The 14,798-nt window shown below is 42.4% G+C and overlaps 1 protein-coding gene across 1 annotated transcript in view; it reads right to left on the bottom strand.

Moving 5' to 3' along the window:
* ADCY5 (adenylate cyclase 5) overlaps positions 1-14,798 on the bottom strand; it is a 211,115-nt gene that overhangs the window by 50,697 nt on the left and 145,620 nt on the right. Inside the window, exons 4-6 of the mRNA XM_054176375.1 lie at positions 4,397-4,508; positions 4,093-4,220; positions 425-583 (exon numbers count right to left, since the gene is read on the bottom strand). Coding sequence (XP_054032350.1) covers positions 425-583; positions 4,093-4,220; positions 4,397-4,508 — 399 coding nt within the window. The remainder of the gene's footprint in view (positions 1-424; positions 584-4,092; positions 4,221-4,396; positions 4,509-14,798) is intronic.

The following is a 14,798-nucleotide window of genomic DNA, read 5'->3' on the forward strand; positions in this document are numbered from 1 at the left end:
GGAATGTTTCAAAACAAAAGGCTGGTCTGAAGCAATGTTTCACACAATATCCATCAATAGTTGGGATGCTCTCAGCAACACTTTTAACATGTGGTCACCTCTCTCTGTAGCTGTAAGCACAGGCCTGTTCATTTCTTTAGTATCTATCAGCTGTGTTTCATAGGGAAGGAATTCAGTTTTTACCACAGAAGAATATTCCCATCTTAGGATTCTGTAGATTTTCTGTAATCAAAGACACGTAGACATGGAGCAGAATAACCTTGCTAACATTTGTACATGCTTAAAATACTACAGCCATAGTTTGTTTTACAGCTGACATACAGACTCTCTGAACTTCCAGGCCCCATTTACCCACCTCACTGTGACATGTCAGACACAAAAACAACACATGGATTCACAAGACAGTTTTGATGAAGCAACTTACCCAGCTTTGCCCCCGGCTTCCATGTGGTTGGCTAACGTTACGTCGTTGGACCACACATCAAACTGCCACTTCCTAAGGCCCAAGACCCCGCAGTGAACTCTCCCGCTGTGGATGCCAACCCTCATGTTAACGTTTACTCCTGTCACCTCCCGAACTAGTCTGCAAAGAGATATGGGGGTGAAAAGGACATCACTAAGAACTGCAGGGCTGTAGTTGGTGGCACAGACTTGCAACCAGAACACCAAAACCCACACTGGCCCGTAAATTACTCACACATAACACAAAGTGCTGCTCATTCACATCAGCAGGACAACAAAACAAAACCAGACTAGCTCTACTGCTCTGGGATGACCTGGCTGGCGAAGCAGAGTGCTAATCAGAAAAAGGAGCCCTTGGAGTAAATCCATGTTCTCTGAACTCATGGTCAAGTTGAGAATTCATACAGTAAAAATAAATATTTGAAGGCAGTAAAAGGAATAAACTGCTGGGCTCTGATTTCCATACCAAAGCTGGACATAACCTGCCAGCACTAAACCTCATTAAGAGTAATAGTATGTTGCAAAGAGAAAAAGGAAGTGATTTCAGAGATCTTCATTTGTCTGTATGGCATCAAGCACCAACTCTTCCACAGATTAAATATGATATGTATGTGAAATACCCCACTGCAGCTGGAAAGCTTGAATGGGGCTTAAAGCTGCAGTCAGAGCAGCAAAACCAGAGAACCACATTTACTGCAGTCTCACTCTAAACAGGCAGCTACAAATGCTCAAGCTCTGATTTTAGTGAGGTTTTGGATGTTCTGCTTACTCTCAAAATGACTGCTGGAATACTTTGTGGGTTTTGCCCTTTTAGGGCAAAAGTTAACTTCAAGAGCTGATCACATGGAAAATATATTTAGGAATGTGAATAGAGGAAAGTCTTATGAGGCCATCAGAGCAACTCTGCTTCTCGTTATTGCTGATCACGTAATTCCCAGAATGTCCATGTTTCACAGGAAAATTCACCTACATTACATAACATGGACCCTTCCTTTGAGTTGTCAGTCTCTTGCAGTACGACATTTTAGTTCATATCTAAGAGATTTCAAACTCTTTGGTTTTCTGGACAAGTAAGTCCTCACAACTTCCTCACAACAATACAGATCTAATATTAATGCTTTAGCTACTAATGAAAATGAACAATTAAAGATAGATCATTTCTGGAAGCTAGTTCACTCCTCAGTGCCCTTTAAAAGACTGTTCAAGACTCATTCTTGTTGAAACAACACCTACCCTTTTACAGTTCCTTTTTCATTGCAATCCCTGTCTTACATTTCACTACCTACTTGCTGAAGTGACATTCATTACTTTTATTAGCAAGCAGCAGAGATTCTCTGTCAGAGAAGGGAAGCTGCATATGGGTAATGTGTCACAGGCTTGCGGACTGAAAGAGCTCCAACCACAACACTTGGGAAAGCAACAGGAACTGGAGTAATGAAAATGCAGCTGCAGCTATAACCCTTGCAAGGATAACAGCAGCTGCAGTGTGGGTACAGCAGAGGGGAAGGAGGAAGAACATGCTACACGAGTGCCACAAACCCTACTGCACTCTCTGCCAAGCCACATTACTGACACAAGACCAGGGAACTTTTCCCAGTAGAGTTGTTGATGAGAGGATGACTTTCTCCAGACTTTGCAACAAACAAATGAGCTTGGTTATCCTTTATAGGCAAACAAAATACTTTATTACCTTTCACTTTTTTTCAGTTCCTTTATACAAGTAATAGAGTGAATATAATTCTATCTTTCTGATCTGGTGGAACACTCCCTACTGTTACTCTGCATAGATGAAATCAGCCTACAGGCAAGGCCTAGTATTGGTGAAGCCTGAAATCAAATGTTCATTAGGTACTGGTTACCTTAATTGTGAAACCTCTTATCTTGATCCTTAGGGAAGAAGGTAGGGGGGGAAGCACAGGTAGTGAGAACAGTCACCTCCCAGACTTATTAAGAGATAAGACTGTTAAATGCATGCATCACACATCAAGTGGGAAATAAGTTGTAAAGGCTGCTGAAGAGCAATTTGTAAACAAACACTGAGTGCACTTCAGCTCATGTTTACTTCATGGTAAGGTAGGTTGCAATTAATGAAGTCTAGACATCCTAGTGTTACTCAGCCTTGTGGGGAATTACACTGCAACATGTCAAGCTCTCTGCATTTCATCAGGTCAGGTACTGCAGAAAGTGAGACTTTCTGGGCTGGTGTCATTTAAGAGTCAGTGCATTTCATGTTTGACATGACACTTTGTCACCTGACACTTAATTGACCTGAAAATTATTTACTTGAAACTCCTTTTATTTGGTATTTTGCATACAAACCCCAAAAGGTCAACAGCAACAGATTTTAAAACCAGAAAAAGAAAAGTAGTCCTGATAATTTACACTTAAGCAAAGGAATGCTGCTGGGTACTGCTCTTTGAATGGGGTCTTCTGAGTGAAAACATTGCTTTTCAAAATATTTATATGTGTAATGAAAACAAGGCTGAAAACTTTTGAGTGTATTTTTATGTCCTTGCAGAAATTCAGAGGTTAAGGATGTATGTATCAAGCTCAGCAAGTAGTTAACTCTAGTTTTCATCAAGATGAAGTGGAAACTCCATCGATTTCCTGAACAAAATGAGATGAGAACTGCATGGAGATCTACTTTTCTGTAGCTATCACTGATACATTAGAAGATGCTTTTGCAAAGTAAAAAGCTAGAAGAAAAGGGAAAATAAGCAGAGTTGCTGTGCAGCAGGGATGGTGTATTAAGGTCAGCTCAGCTGCCATCCAAGACTGACAGAACTTTGTGTCTAAGCTAGCATACACTCAAGATGACCAAATAGATGTTCCCTCACAGATTTCTGAAAGAAGTGGCCTATGAAACCTCATGTCCAATACAAACAATATTTGATATTGTCCACAATCCTCCAAGTCATATAACTAGATATGGGTCTTATATTTATTACTCTTTCAAGACAAAAATTATCTGGACAAAAGCATAATTACTAGTCTGACTGTATGAGCAGGCAAAGCAGATTTTAAAAGAAAAAAAACAAACAAGAAAACATAGGGATTAAATGGAATTAAAGGAAAAAGCACCATGGATATGTCCCAGTCTCTGCTAGGCCAACTTTATCATTTTCTTCAATAATTAATTCAACTAAGAAAGTCTCGAATATGACCTTTTTGGCACAGGGACACACAGAAAAGGATTAGTTAAACTAGACATGATAGACCTTAGCAGAGGAATTGTAAGGTGAGTTAAAAGCTGTCTGAAAGACAGACAAGTGAAGAGTAACTAAAGTTTAATAAAGTTATTATGAATCCTCTGATTTTACATTTCTGTAGGTCGGTGGAACGAATCCTCCTTTGGGAATGAGACTTCAGTAATTACAGTAACTAACCTCTGCCTTTCTCACCAGGAGACTGAGCTCTGATATCCACATGGCTGTAAGGGACTCAAGAGTTTTGTCTTTCTGCTGTCAAACCTTTACTGCATTTTGTTTTCTTGTTCCAGCTGTTTTGTCTTTTTGTTGGCATCAGTTCCCTGGTTTGGCTACCTTGCCACTAATGTAGAGAAGACCAAATGGGAAAGAGAATCTGCTTGCTTTTTGTTCTGAAATTCTCCAGGGGGAATATGGTACTTACGAGATGGCCTCTATCATATCCATCCCCATTTCCACACAGCAGTGAGCATGGTCAGCTCTTGCTTCTGGCAACCCAGACACACAGTAATAGCAATCACCCAGGATCTTGATACGTAAACAGTGGTTCTCCTGAAAAAAAAAAAATTAATGAAAGAAAAACAGTAAAGGAGAGAGAAGTAGTCTGCTTATATTCATGCTTGCAATAGTTTGCCTTTTAGGGCAATGAATATTTACAGAAATCCAGTGAACCAGCACAGTATGTCATCCTTGCAACAGGAAGAAAAAAATTCTAATAGAAAACTTACAGCGGCTAGCTTATCAAATCTGGCAAAGAGCTCATTCAGTGTCATGACCAGCTCCTGAGCAGTGCACTGCGAGGCCAAACTTGTGAAACCCTCAATGTCTGCAAAGAGGATGCTAAAGAAAAGAGAAAAAAAAAAAGTGTCACAAAATTTATTGCTGATAATTGCATGTCTTCTGGGGTAGAAGTCTAGGGATAGTGAGGCATGTAGGAGTGTCCCAGCCCTACTGCAGCAAGGAAATGAGTATCCCTAATGCCACCTTATAATACAGCTTGTCACACTCAAATCCTTGAGGGGCACAGCCTCATTTCCTCTGGAGATTAGAAACAGTGAGAAAACCCCACAAACTTTTCATCACCCCAGCCTTGCCCTATGCCCAGAAAATTTACAGTGTGCTGCGAGGTGGTGGTGGCATGATAATGCTATCAGCTATCATTAACAAGGTACTCTTACTCAATGACCAGCTTAACCCAGCTATAAAATCACCACTTACATATTTTGTTCACATCCCTCAACCTCTCAGCTCAATAACATTGCCTGTGTCTAAACCCTGCTGCAAAAAACCACACTCCTCTGCCCACTACCCTTGCAGATGAATAACCTTAACTCGCCTATCACAGCTTTCACTCAAGCTTTGGTGGTCAGCTTCCACAAACCCTGTGGCTGGCAGCACACTGCAGTGTTAGAAATGCACAAAACCGGGTGTGATGGCATGGCATTCTGCCAGGGCAAAGGCTTGGGCGCAGCAGGGCTGGCTGGCTGGGCCCTAACACACCTGGCTGTCCTGGCAAAGACTTGCCACAAGTCTTTAATGCCCTTGATTCTCTGGAGAAGAAATCTACACTAATTCACTCTACTCTTCTCATCTCCCAGCTGTATATGCTTCTCCCTCACTGATTTCTTTTATTCTTGCCACACGTTCCAGCTGGCTTAGCCCCTGAAACACTAAAAATATACACTTCCAGTGCCCAGGAGCTCCTCTCTGTAAGGCTGCAAGCAAGCATCACCCAACTGTCTCCTGAACGACAAACCCAGCCCTTGCCAACCGAGGCAAACCTCTGCTATCGCAACGGGGGCACTGAATTGCTCACAGGAGCTGAGGATGGCCTGGGAAAGCCCCCTGAAAGCAGCATGGACTACTTTGAAAGCAGAGGGTTTTGAATCACAAGCATTAACAATGATTCTTTAAGTGAATCAATTTTAATGTTGTAATACAAAGTTTGTTGTGTTGTATTATTTTTTATTTAAGTGGAAAAATATTGTTTCCTTATTACAACACTGAAAATATTAATTTGCAAACACAGCCATTATGCTAAATTTAAAACTATTCAGCAAAACAAGCACCAGACAATGCATATGGAGCCAAGATAAAAAAAATAATTTATGAATGCACATTTATATAAACATAAAATTCATAAGCTATATTTGTACATTGGAACATTTATCAAGTGGCTGATTTCTTCTTTGAAGTTGATTATTGCAGCAAGCTGTACTTGAAGAGCAATGAAAAGTGTAAATAACAAGCACTCTGGAATTATTTCTTCTATTTAAAATAACACTCCAGCACTGTTTAGGCAAATTGCTGAGGCTGCTTTCAGTTGGAATCCCCTGCAATGTCTTCAGAGAGAAAGCAAAGACAACAACAATATTTTCACAAGCAATTTTTGCAAAAACCCTGCAGCACATTTCAATCCTGGCATGCTTTCTCCATTTTCCTTCTGCATTTCAACTCCAATAAATTATCAACCAAACATGTTGCATTAAATATTTTCTTGTTAGTCGAACTGAAATGAAAATGTACACAAAAAAATCAAGATGAGAAAGCAGGGATTTCCAAAATCAAAATGTACTTTGGCATTTTTTAAACACTTGAGGAAATACAGAAAGAATAAAGTAAAGTTTGACATAGTTACAAATAAAAGCAAACCTCCCAAGGAAATACACTTGAAATCAACTGAAATATCAGATGCCTGTATTGCTCACCAAGTAATTTAAGTATGTGTTAATATGCAATATACAAATGTCTCCAGTTCTCATGGCAGTAACAAAATGCATCTTGCAGCATGTTCCTCTTCCAGCATGGGGCAAATTCCAAATTATTCACTTATGGGGATGCTCAGAGTCTTTGCTTGTGTGTGTTGTAACAGACGTGTTGTAACGGGAGGAATGAAGAGCAACTGCTGTTCTGATGTCCACATAGCAATGGATGTATCTGAAAATACTACGCAGGGATGCCCTGAGTCTTCTACTCATGCCTGATTCAGAAATTTGATGCTGGCATAGTGTCCTAATAACCATGGGTAAATGACTGACAGTTGCTCCCTCTGTTTCCCATTGCTATCATGCCAGATAAATGGATCAGACGCTCCTATAAGTTAAATTGTGGCAGTATTTTCAACCAGGCAAATCAAGTCATCAGCAGAGACCTATGGAACGATCCCATGCACAGATTTATGCTTTTTCAAGTTGAGACTACTTGATTACAACATTTTCTCAGACTTGTAACCTTCTATGGGTGACTAGCAAATGGTTCTAATTCAGCAGCTATCTCCTTCACCTTTATTCTTGTCTTGCACTTCCAAGGACAGCATAGTTGCAGCTCCACATGCAGCTCTGGCTGAATTCTAGAAAACTACAATTATAAGCACTACAAAAATGTTTATTATGAGAATAAAACATGGAAAGCTTGCATGATGGGAATCAGAACGACATTCTGCATACAAGTTAGTAGCAATATTGGGAAGTTAACATTGATGGCCCTGTTAGGAAGCCAACACTTACTATATGAGATGCTTCTTGGTACGAGTGTTTTGTTTGAGGAAAGAGGAATGCATGACACCATTTAGCTAAATTGGTTTTAGCTAAAGAGAAGGAATGAACTGCAACTATCTTTTCTGACGCTTCAAGTCCCTTCTTACTCTTGAACATGGACATGATGCTTGGCAGTAAGGGGAAAAGTTTCACACAGGACATACCTTTTCCTCTTCATATGAAAACCTACACAGAACTGGTTACATGTTAAGTCAGCTGCATGACTCCATTTTTGCACATTTTGTGATAAACATAAAGATATCTATCTGCAAGGTCATCCCCTTGCCTGTCTTCCACATCAGCTAAGTAAGCAACATGTAAATAACTTGAAGCACCTGAGCATATTCAATTACAAGCTGGAGACAACTGTGTGAACCTGCTGTGCAACCAATAGCTATGGCACTGAGCTAGCAGAAGACACTGGGACGCATGGGAGCAGGGATGAAAAGGACAATGGGAGATGGCAAAGGTCAGAGCAGTGGTCTGGGAACTGAAGACAGGTAAAAGACAGATCTGTAGCACTACACTGGAGAAAGAACAGCACAGGACTGTCAGAGAAAACAGTCCTAGAAAACTGGAACCTAGCCCCAGTAGAGAGTTCTGAAAGTAACTAAATCACATTTTACACATCCTGCCTGGTCTGTTCCCTCTGCACACTTCTGCTAGCACTGCAGCTCCAGCAGCAGAGACAACAACCAGGTTTATTGCTCCCAACTCTGCTAATGACCCACAAGGGAGGAATGAGGACCTGTGTACATGCTGCTGTGCCATGCTACTTCTGTTCTTTTTGTTATTAGCCCCAGTAACCCTTAAATTTAGCCCTGTCCCTGTAAAATACTCAACAGCCCAGAAGCAACGAGGAAAAAATCAGATTGATCATACAACAGCTATTAGGGAATATTACATGAGCCTTTTCCTGTGTTTAGTCAGAGCTTTTCTTTACAAATGAAGCCCACTCTATCTCCCTACATGCACAACATGCATGCAGTAAGGTTGCAGGAGCATCTCCCAGTCCTCCCAGTACAGCCTTAGAGTAGAAGCCTTAAAGCCTAAGCATATAGTTTCCCTACTACCCTTAGATCTTCACTCCACACTTCACTCTTTTATGTCAGACTACCCTTAGCAATGAGTTTATTAAAGGACAATGCTGATGGACAATTGTGATGAAGGGCATAACTCAAGCTAACTACTTGTTAGTCTTCAGAAGGCAAGGCATTTCCTTGCTGGTGGGAGCACAATGCCAGTAATAGGCTTTCCTTGTGCCAAAATATGGAGTAAATGACTGGTCAGCAAAAGGTCAAATGAAATAATTATTATAGCTACAAAACATCATAAGCAAAGCAGTGGTTTAGAAGTACTGTCAGCTGAATCTGTCTGGAAGGGATTGACCACACAATCTGCAACCTGGGGATCAGCAACTATTATCAGCCCTGGGTCCCAGTTCCTTCATCAGAATTAGTCCCTGATTCTGGAAGGCTACTGCTTAGTGGAAAAAACAGTTTAGCATGTAATGAAAATGTTGTAATGGCTTTAGAGCTCTTGATATATTTTCCATTCCATCACTGCCCTCAGATTTACCATCTGATTGGGTTTTGTCCAGCAGTAATGAGGGTATGACCTCAAACAAAACCAAAAAATGGTTTATTTCTGGGAAAGACAGACAAGCAAAGGGGAGTTATCATTCATTACATAACTTTTTTTATATATATATAATTAATTATTTCTGTTTAATTCTGCTTGAAAAGTACCACAAACTGTGTTACAGGGTAGAGGTGAATACTTTCCTAAGTTCCCATTTCAGCTCCTATTTCCAGAAAGGACTGGCTCATGATTTCATAGCTGTACACAAAGCAAGCTCAGTTTTGTGCCTGTTGCCCTATGTGGCTCATGACACTGACAGGGAAGAAAGATAAAAATAACCTTGAGTAGCTTCCAGATCCTGTTCTCTTTTTCTGCCTAGGGGGCAGGAGCAAGCAGGTATCAGGCTGGAGTATCCTTGTGCTACTGGCTACTGCTGATTCCAAGAGTCCACATCTGATGGGCATTACAGGGAAGGCTGGGCACACAGTTGCTGCTGCCAACAGGCTGCCAGCCTCTGCCTGGGCTTGGCACTTACCAAAACCACCCCAGCATGGCGGACTGTGAGACCTCCATGAGCAGGATGTCTAGGTGCTTTCTGCAGTACTTTGAATAGGTGTAAAGGCAGAGTGAGGTGAAATCACAGAATCACAGAAACGTTCTAGTAGGAAAAGACTCTCAGGATCACCATATCTAACCAATAACCCTATTCTACAAGGTTCACCCATAAACCATATCCCCAAGTACCACATCCAAACAACCTTTAAACACATTCAGGTTTGGTGACTCAACCACCTCCCTGGGCAGCCCATCCCAATGCCTGACCACTCTTTCAGTGAAATTTTTTTTTGCTAGAATCACAGAATGGCTTCAGTTGTAAGGGACCTTAAAGATCACCTAGTTCCAATCTTCCTGCCACAGGCAGGAACACTTCCCAGTAGGCCACTTGCTCAAAGCCTCATCCAGCCTGCTCTTAAAACTTACTTCCAGGGATGAGGCATCCACAACTTCTCTGGGCAACCCATTCCAGTGTCTCATTATGCTCACAGTAAAGAACTTCTTCCTAACGTCTAATCTAAATCTACCTTTCCACAGTTTAAAACCATTGCCTTTTGTACTATCACAACATCCCCTTATAAATAGTTTCTCTCCAACTTTCCTGTAGTCCCACTTCGGGTACTGGAAAGCAGCTATAATGTCTTGCCAGAGCCTTCTCTTCTCCAGGCTGAACAGGCCTAATTCCCTCAGCCTATCCTCACAGGAGAGGTGCTCCAGCCTTCTGATCATCTTTGTGGCCCTGCTCTGGACCCTCTCCAACAGATTCATGATCTTCTTGTGCAGGGGGCTCCAGAGCCAGGTGCCCCAGGTAAGGTCTCACAAGAGCAGAGCAGAGGGGCAGCATCACCTCCCTTGACTTGCTGGCCACAATTCTTTCGATGTAGCCCAGGAGCAATGGAGAGAAGCAGCTAAGATGCCAAGCCAAGAGGAGAAAATTCCCAAAATACTGAGCTCAGCTTTCTCATTTTTTGGTCTGTCATGCGTTCATGGAATAGTTAAGGTACAGTCAGGCAGCTCAAGCATCTGCAGGAGCCTCAGTGCAGAATTCCAGAGATCAACACTGAGTCTGCCCAGCTTGGGCTGCTTTCACACTCTGTTCAGTTTTGTCCCACTGCACCTTGGCTCCTACTACTGTAGGTCATTTAAAACTAGCTCCTGTAATTCACAGGATCCTTGCTGTTGCTGTACGGCTAACAGGTTCCGCGGAAGAAGCATTACAGGATCCTTCAGATGGCAAAGGAGAAGGTTCTTAGCAAGATTGCAGGAAGACCTTTGTAGAAAACAAAGACCAAGGTATGGAGTAGAAAGAGTTAAGGACAAGGTAGGAAGCAGGAAAACCACACAAGACATTTGAAAACCACACACACCTAGGGAGAATGATTCTGAAGCACGGTCTTAAATATTTGAAGCTACTAGAGGGATCAAGAAGGACATTGAGACACTTGAACGTGTCCAGAGAAGGGCAACAAGGCTGGTGAGAGGCCTTGAGCACAAGCCCTATGAGGAGAGGCTGAGGGAGCTGGGATTGTTTAGCCTGGAGAAGAGAAGGCTCAGGGGTGACCTCATTGCCCTCTACAACTACCTGAAAGGTGGTTGTAGACAGGAAGGGGTTGGTCTCTTCTCCCAGGCAACCAGCACCAGAACAAGGGGACACAGTCTCAAGCTGTGCCAGGGGAGGTTTAGACTCGAGGTGAGGAAAAAGTTCTTCACTGAGCGAGTCGCTCGTCATTGGAATGTGCTGCCCAGGGAGGTGGTGGAGTCACCGTCCCTGGAGGTGTTCAAGGGGAGATTGGACGTGGCACTTGGTGCCATGGTCTAGTTGTGGGGTCTGTTGGGACAGGTTGGACTTGATGATCCTTGGGGTCTCTTCCAACCTTGGTTATACTGTGATACTGTGATACTGTGATCAAAGGAGGGACAGGACACAGCCAGGTTTCCCTGCAGAACAGAATTATCCAAAACGTTAAATTAAATCATCAGTGCTTCTAATGTAAAACCAAGAAGCCAGTCGTGTTCTATTTCGAGACATGTGCGTGCCATGCACGCCAGCCACAACATAAATCAAGCGAGGCAAGGAACACAAACCCTATCACCATCACAACAGTAACGCCAGTTATGAATATAAACACCATGTGTTACTGGAAACTGAACACCACAGGCACTGCATGGGAAACAGAACAAAACCCCAGAATGGGTGAGCTTTAATGACTTATAAAACCAGCAAAGTGCATCTGATTGCATGTGAATCAAAGCCATGGTATTTTACCACAACGAATGCTACCTACAAGAAAAGAAAAAGTTAATGTACCGTAATCAAATAATCATTGTTCACTAAACACAAGCCTCAACTGGCAAAGGTGTAACAAGAGAAAGCCATTCGCTGTAGGCAATCTGCCCTTGTTGATGATTCACTAGGCTAATTGGTGGGGGACAATGTCTCAGCGTGCTACTGTTATTTGACAACACCAGCCACTGCTCTCAGTGTTGCATGTCATTAAGCCATACATTGAACAATGAAGAAGAAAGGATGGATTGGGATGAGGATGACAAAACTCTCAGTTGAAGGGCTGGGTTGAGCTGCTAACATCAAACTAGGCTTTCAGAGAATGAAAGAATAGCCGAGGTTGGAAGGGACCGCTGGAGGCCAGCTTGTCCGAACGCACTGCTCAAGCAGGGACACCTACAGCTGGTGTCCAAGACCATTTTCAGATGTCTTCTGAGTATCTCCAAGTTGGGAACATCTCTCAAGCAGTTTGTGAATGAGTCTGTTTTTGCACTTGGATATCTGTTTAAAGGCTAGTTCCCTGTTAGCACTGTAAACCTATAAGTTATATCCCAGCTCCAGTCACAAAAACATAGTATTAAGTTCATTTAGCCATTCCTAGAATAGCTGTAGCATCAAGATACATCCAGTCTTTCTTTTCTAGCTATAGCCACTTGGGGATGGGACGATGAGGTCAGGCAGAATGTCTAGGTAAAGCAGTACAAATACAAGCAAGGGCAGCAAAGCCCACCTAAGAAGGGCAAAGATCATTGTGCAGAGTGATAGCCCAGTGATTAGTCCAGCAAAGGCTGCAGCCTACTTCCAGACTAACTCAGGTCTGAACAGCATGTCGGCCTTGATCTCTAGGGATGTCTATGCAACAGGCTAAGGCCTATGCCTTAGCAATGCAAAACAAGTTACCCACTTGTTTATCCACAGCAGGACATCAGACCAGAGGTTAAAATATTTCCTTTTCATACAGTCATGGAAAAACAAAAACCAATAGTAAAATATATACTTCCTTTCCTAAACTTATATGGTCATTTCAGAGCTCTGTGCAGCATTGGAAAACACCTATTGTTTTGAATGAGCTCTAGCACTTGTGTGGCACATCAGCTGGCACAGGTTCCCCTTGGGAAGCAGGGCTCTGCTGTGCACCATAACAGTGTTCCATCTTAAGATCAGTCATGCTGGCTCCCACTTGCTCAAGATGGTGAGAAGGCATATATGTACACCAGCTCTGTGATAAGGAAAGCAACACTTTAAAGAGAATAACACAAAATATGAGGAAATACAACCAAAACCCTAGAAACCAAAATCCCAGAAAATAGCAAAAGGCAGAAAGTCTCCTGTCCCTCTTCCAAAGTAGACAAAAATGTAAACCAAACCCACATCTCATATTTGAGAAGTTCACTCTGCAAGATCTTACCATCTGAAACTGGTAACAGGGTAAAAACCGACAAAGAAGCAGGAGACCAGATGGCTCTCAGAAACACTGGTGGCAGCACACAGACTGCCATCCACAGGGCATGACAACAGTACGGCTTATTGCAAAGATATAAACTGCAGAGTCCTGTCTTCACTTGATTTTCTCTCAAATAAGTGTTACTGGAGGTTAGAACTGCCTGAGGGACTCAGCTGGGAGATACGCATCTCCAGCACAAACTCTCAGCATCAGCAGTTGCAGCTATCTCTGCATTAGCAGTGTCGTCCTGGGAATGTCTTGCTGAAGAGAGCACAACCCTGCTAGCACCAAAGTGCTACTGAGGAAAATGGCACCACCATGGCCAGTGCTCCTCACCTCCATACCACCTGTGGGATGTCCATCATCACAGGAAATGAGAAGAAATGAAGATCCTGAAATCACTAACCAGACCGCAAAGACTGTACTGGTCACACAGGGAAAAGCTTTTCCATGACCCTCCTGGGATTGTAGTTCACAAGTACAAGCAGCAACCCTCTGGTTATTGGAATTTGGTTATAACTAAGCAGCATCAATACTAATTATTTTTTTTAATGAAAGATCTGCAACCTTCTCCCTCTAAACATCTTGAGTTCAAAGATTTTTGTATCTCAGCAGGCTATATTTAACCAGATTGATTCTTCACTGGAAACAAGAGCAATAAATAGCCTTTTGGGAAGAAAAACTATTTGTGGAAGGCAAAACAAATAAAGATAGCTATGCAGTGGCTACCAGCCAAAACTATACGTAGAGCAGATTACAGATGTCTTTGAGATGAGTGGAAGGAATTTTATTACTCCATCATCACAAACCAAATGAGATGTTGCTGACTGTTGAACATAAAAAAAAATTCAAGCTGCCTAAATGAAATTTTTGGTTATTAAAAGGAGGGACTTTGGAGCTCTTTCATGTATGTAAGAAGGGACTGATGGGAATGTGGAAACTTTTCCAATCATTCTGTTCAGGGAAAAAAGCCATGTAAGTAGGGAAAATGCCAAATCCATTCCAACTCCAAGGAAGTTTAGAGAGGCAACGTTGAAGGACATACATGGCCCTTTGTAGAAAGGCACAAAGGAACCATGGAGAAGAGGAGGCTCAGGAGAGACCTTATTGCTGTCTACAACTACCTGAAGGGAGGTTGTAGACAGGTGGGGGCTGGTCTCTTCTCCCAGGCAACCAGGGGAAGTTTAGACCGGATGTTAGGAAGAAATTCTTCATAGAGAGTGATTGGCCATTGGAATGGGCTGCCTGGGGAGGTGGTGGAGTCACCATCATTGGAGGTATTTAGAAGGAGACCTGATGGGGTGCTTGGTGCCATGGTTTAGTTGATTAGGTGGTGTTGGATGATGGGTTGGACACGATGATCTTGAAGGTCTCTTCCAACCTGGGTTATTCTATTCTATTCATGCATACTGTTGACCCCAATGGTGTGTCTGTGCTTTTGCTCCAAGCAAGCCTGGAGTCACTCACCCGGGTCTGCCTGACCAGTGCAATAGAGCTAGCAGGTATGTCCAAACTGGAGCCCACATCCAGCCCACATCAAAGTACATCTCAGATTAATTTATCCCACAAGACAACCTTAAATCCAGAACTGCATATAAAACAAAAAGTAAAAGCCATGTTATTGTTTGGTTTTCAGACTAAGCATACTTTTTGCAGTGAACATTCTTGCAGTCCATTTTCTGGCATTTCAAAAAACAACAAGAAGAAAGACAGAGCTAATTCTATGAGGA

The sequence above is a fragment of the Dryobates pubescens genome, chromosome 2 (assembly GCF_014839835.1).
Source record: "Dryobates pubescens isolate bDryPub1 chromosome 2, bDryPub1.pri, whole genome shotgun sequence".
NCBI lineage: Eukaryota > Metazoa > Chordata > Aves > Piciformes > Picidae > Dryobates > Dryobates pubescens.